Below are 5,000 nucleotides of genomic sequence, written 5' to 3' on the forward strand. Positions count from 1 at the left end.
GCCAGCTCAATACAACGAAACGAAAAGAAATGAAGCGAAATTATTATGCAGTATCGCATGACTAGTCTTCCTTTTCTCTTCATTCATATACGGACATGTTTTCTTCGTCAAGCATTGTAAGAGACATTGTAATACCGATACATACAGTGGTGGGTTGCTTGTTTCGGAATTTTTTACTTGCTTATATGATATTTGGATGTGGTTTGTGTGTGTGTGTGTGTGTCCATACGAACGGCGAAAGAGACGACGTTAACAGCGTTTCACCCCAATTACCATCATCAAAATATTGCAAGCGGAAGGCTCTTATACTGAAGACGTGAATGTTGACAAAGAATACCACAGTTCTGACGACGGAAGCTAAAGATTGGGTCATTCAGACACCCACTCGACATCCGTGGGGTCTGTATAGAGGAGAAGAGAGGACTGGCCGTACTGAGTGAGTTAAACTTCATAATGCTCAAGCAAATATCTTTTTTGTGTGTGTGCGGTTTGTGTTGGATAAGAAGCCCTATCACCAGTATACCTATGTGAATAGACTTTAAACTTCATAATGCTCAAGCAAATACTCTTCTTTTTTGTGCATGAGTTTGTGTATGAGTTAGAAACCTTGTCACCACTTAAGTCCTTTAAGTAATTTCCTGTAACTGTATTTAGAGTTGTTTTGTTGTTGTTGTTGTTGTTGTTGTTTTTCTTCCAAATTTCACCCACATTTTTACCCTCATTTGCCCATTTTCTCCCAACCCTCCATTCATCCACATCTCCCACCCCTTCTAACCGATAATACTCAGATTTATTCATAAATACTTTAACAAAATGTCTTCAATCACTGATATGTGTGACGGGACATTAAACAAAATCCCTCCTCCTCACCAGTATGCGAATAGACTTTAAACCTAGGAATACTCGAAGCAAATATCACTTGGGTTGTTTGTTGTTTTTGTGTGTGTGTGTGTGTGTGTGTGTGTGTGTGTGTGTGTGTGTGTGTGTGTGTGTGTGTGTGTGTGTGTGTGTGCGGTTTTTGCTGAGTTCGAAGCCTTATAACAGTAGGTTACATTACTGATATGAATACTGTAGACAATAAAACTTAAGAATGCTCAAGCAAATACCACTTTGTTGTTGTTTTTGTTTTTATTGCGGTTTATGTTCAGTTGAGTTCACTAATTATAGCCCTGTTGTGTGGCACAAATAGTCCGAACTGGCCTCTAATTAATTAATCAATTAATTCAAACAACACGATTAAGTCAAACAACATCAACAACAACAACAACGACAAAAAAAAAGACATCACTTGTTGGAAGAAGACAAATTTCCCTTGCCCTTCTTCACCACCGTGCGAGTGTTGGTGGTGTAGCGACGCCCGTACAAAGGGTAGGACACTCCCTGCTTCATCTGCGACGCTCGCATGGATCGCCTCCCTTGCCCGCTTCTCCCTCCCACCCCTTCCTCCGTTCGTGGGGTGGTCAGGCCGTTGTGTCGAGGCGTTAGGCCGTTGTGGGAGCGGAGGTCCTTAACGATGAGTCGCAGGTTGTCCAAGGTGGACTCCTTTTCGAGGCGTTCCTTGTGACTCCTCTCCAGGTCGTTGTAGCGATCCTGAAGGGCCATCTTGTCTTGTCGTAACTGTTGGAGAGTAGGACGAGGGGAATAGAATGAAATTTGTATTTGTAATTATATTTCTTTTTATCACAACTGATTTCTCTGTGTGAAATTCGGGTTGCTCTCCCCATGCAGGGAGAGCGCATCGCTATACTACAGCGCCACCACCTTTTTTTTTTCTTTCTTTTTTTTTCTTTTTTTTTCCTGCGTGCAGTTTTTTATTTGTTTTTCCTATCAAAGTGGATTTTTCTATAGAATTTTGCCAGGAACAACCCTTTTGTTGCCGTGGGTTCTTTTACGTGCGCTAAGTGCATGCTGCACACGGGACCTCGGTTTATCGTCCCATCCGAATGACTAGCGTCCAGACCACCACTCAAGGTCTATATATATATATATATATGTGTGTGTGTGTGTGTGTGTGTGTGTGTGTGTGAGAGAGAGAGAGAGAGAGAGAGAGAGAGAAAGGGGTGGGGTAGGGGAGGGGAGGGGGAAAGAGAGAGAATACAGTGAGACTGACCAAACGACAGAGACACAGACAGTCAGAAAGACAGACAAAGAGAGAGAGAGAGAGAGAGAGAGAGTGTGTGTGTGTGTGTGTGTGTGTGTGTGTGTGTGTGTGCGTGTGCGTGTGCTTCACAGAACGTTGGGACACGGAACACAGGATATTTAACGTGCGCAGCTAATCGCAGCCTTGCACGTTTATACACAGACAAACGGACAGACAGACAGACAGACAGACAGACAGTCAGACAGACAGGCAGGCAGGCAGGCAGGCAGACAGACAGGCAGGCAGACAGACAGACAGGCAGGTAGACAGTCAAACAGACAGACAGTCAAACAGACAGACAGGCAGTCAAACAGACAGACAGGCAGTGAAACAGACAGACAGATAGACAGACAGGCAGTCAAACAGACAGACAGTCAAACAGTCAGGCAGCCAAACAGACAGACAGACAGTCAAACAGACAGACAGCCAAACAGGCAGACCAACCTTAGCCATGTCCTGATGCAAGACATTCACTTGGGCTCTGTACTCCCTCCTCTCTTTCTCCAGCTTGTCGATGTGGTCACAGTATCTGAAACCAGTATGGTGGTGGTAGTGGTGGTAGTCTCCTTCACTGAGTCAGTATTATCACAGTTCTCTCTATGGCCTTAGGGAACCATCCCCAACGCCGACTGTCCTAAAACCCTCTTGGCCGAGAGAGTGGGGGATGTAACTTGGGGCAAGACACTCTCCACTGTAATCAAATTCTAAGCCCAAATAGTCGGGACAGCAGTTGCCTCCTCTGCTGTTCTGATGGTCATAGTTGGACACGACTGACTATCATATATATATATATATATATATATATATATATATATATATATATATATATATATATATATATATATATCTATCTTTTCATTCATCTATTCATTCACTTATCAGTTCTTTTATTATCACCTCGATCTTCACTTCGTCTAGAAGATTTTTTTTTTAATCTATATATCTATTTATTTGTAAATACATTTATTTATTTGTTCATTTATTTATTCATTCGTTTATTCATTTATTCATCTATTTACTTGTTTATTCATTTATTTGTCTATTTATTCATTTATTTGTTTATCTATTCATGTACTGTCACTTCGTCTAGAAGACGTTTGTTGGGGATAATCATTTATTTATTTATTCATTTATTTATCTGTTTATTTATCTACTTATTCATCTATTCATTCATTCACTTATTTCATTATTTAGTTGTTTGGTTATTCATTTCTTTATTTATTTATCTATCTATCTATCTATCTATCTATCTATCTATGTATTTATCATTTATTGTCACTTCATTTTACTCCATTTCGTCCAGAAGACGTTTTGTTGAGGATAGTTATTTATCTATCCATTTATTTATCTATTCAGTTAGTCAATTAGTCAATTAATTAGTGAGTTAGTGAGTTAGTTAGTTAGTTAGTTAGTTAGCTAGTTAGCTAGTTAGTCATCGTCCGGAAGACGTTTCGTTGAGGATAGTTATTTATCTATCCATTTATTTATCTATTCAGTTAGTTAGCTAGTTAGTTAGTTAGTTAGTTAGTTAGTTAGTTAGCTAGTTAGCTAGTTAGTTAGTTAGTTATTCATTCGTTTATTTGTTGTTACATCCCCAATTCGTCCAGAAGACGTTTCGTTGAGGATAGTTATTTATCTATCCATTTATTTATCTATTCAGTTAGTTAGTTAGTTAACTGGTTAGTTAGTGAGTGAGTGAGTGAGTTAGTTAGTTAGTTAGTTAGTTAGTTAGCTATTCATCGTCCGGAAGACGTTTTGCTGAGGATAGTTATTTATCTATCCACTTATTTATCTATTCAGTTAGTGAGTTAGTTAGTTAGCTATTCATTCGTTTATTTGTTGTTACATCCCCAATTCGTCCAGAAGACGTTTCGTTGAGGATATTTTGTTAGTTATTCATTTAACTATGTATTTGTTTATTCATTTATCTGTGCATTTGTTATCACCTCCCCAGTTCGATTAGAATACGTTTTGTTTATTTATTTGTATTTGTATTTGTATTTCTTTTTATCACAACAGATTTCTCTGTGAGAAATTCCGGCTGCTCTCCCCAGGGAGAGCGCGTCGCTACACTACAGCGCCACCCTTTTTTTTTTTTTTTTTTTTTTTTTTTTTTTTTTGTATTTTTTCCTGTTTGCAGTTTTATTTGTTTTTCCTATCGAAGTGGATTTTCCTACAGAATTTTGCCAGGAACAACCCTTTTGTTGCCGTGGGTTCTTTTACGTGCACTAAGTGCATGCTGCACACGGGACCTCGGTTTATCGTCTCATCCGAATGACTAGTGTACAGACCATCACTCAAGGTCTAGTGTAGGGGGAGAAAATATCAGCGGCTGAGGCGTGATTCGAACCAGCGCGCTCAGATTCTCTCGCTTCCTAGGCGGACGCGTTACATCCAGGCCATCACTCCACATTTATTTATTCATTCATTCATTTTTGACTCACTTGTGTAAACAAAGTGAGTCTATGTTTTAACCCGGTGTTCGGTTGTCTGTGTGTGTGTGTGTGTGTCTGTGTGTCCGTGGTAAACTTTAACATTGACATTTTCTCTGCAACTACTTTGTCAGTTGACACCAAATTTTAAAACAATATTGCACCTCTGGGATGGGCACAAAAAAATAAAGAATGAAGCCTAATTATATGCAAACTGCATTTACTGTTATATTTATATTTTTTGTATTATCTAAACTTGGCACTTTGATCTGATATTCTGACCCAACAGCTAGAGCAGTCATTATTATCATTTTTTGTTCAAACAGGAACTTCTTTTGCTAAGCATGGAAGTTTTATTTATTTTGCAAACGTTTTGGGGGCAGATAGTAAAAAAAGGGAAATTACTCTGTAATGCTAGGAGAGTTAAT

At 39.1% G+C, this 5,000-nt stretch overlaps 1 protein-coding gene and 1 non-coding gene across 2 annotated transcripts in view; both read right to left on the bottom strand.

Annotated features, from left to right (window-relative positions):
- Trnai-gau (transfer RNA isoleucine (anticodon GAU)) overlaps window positions 1–3 on the bottom strand; it is a 74-nt gene extending 71 nt beyond the window's left edge. The window contains exon 1 of the tRNA in view: window positions 1–3. This exon is cut by the window's left edge and continues 71 nt beyond it. This is a non-coding gene — a tRNA (tRNA-Ile).
- Window positions 4–954: 951 nt separating this feature from the next.
- LOC143277103 (uncharacterized) overlaps window positions 955–5,000 on the bottom strand; it is an 11,987-nt gene continuing 7,941 nt past the window's right edge. Inside the window, exons 6-7 of the mRNA XM_076581841.1 lie at window positions 2,585–2,669; window positions 955–1,617 (exon numbers count right to left, since the gene is read on the bottom strand). Coding sequence (XP_076437956.1) covers window positions 1,285–1,617; window positions 2,585–2,669 — 418 coding nt within the window. The 3' untranslated portion in view covers window positions 955–1,284. The remainder of the gene's footprint in view (window positions 1,618–2,584; window positions 2,670–5,000) is intronic.

The sequence above is a fragment of the Babylonia areolata genome, chromosome 33 (genome assembly GCF_041734735.1).
Source record: "Babylonia areolata isolate BAREFJ2019XMU chromosome 33, ASM4173473v1, whole genome shotgun sequence".
Taxonomy (NCBI): Eukaryota; Metazoa; Mollusca; class Gastropoda; order Neogastropoda; family Buccinidae; genus Babylonia; species Babylonia areolata.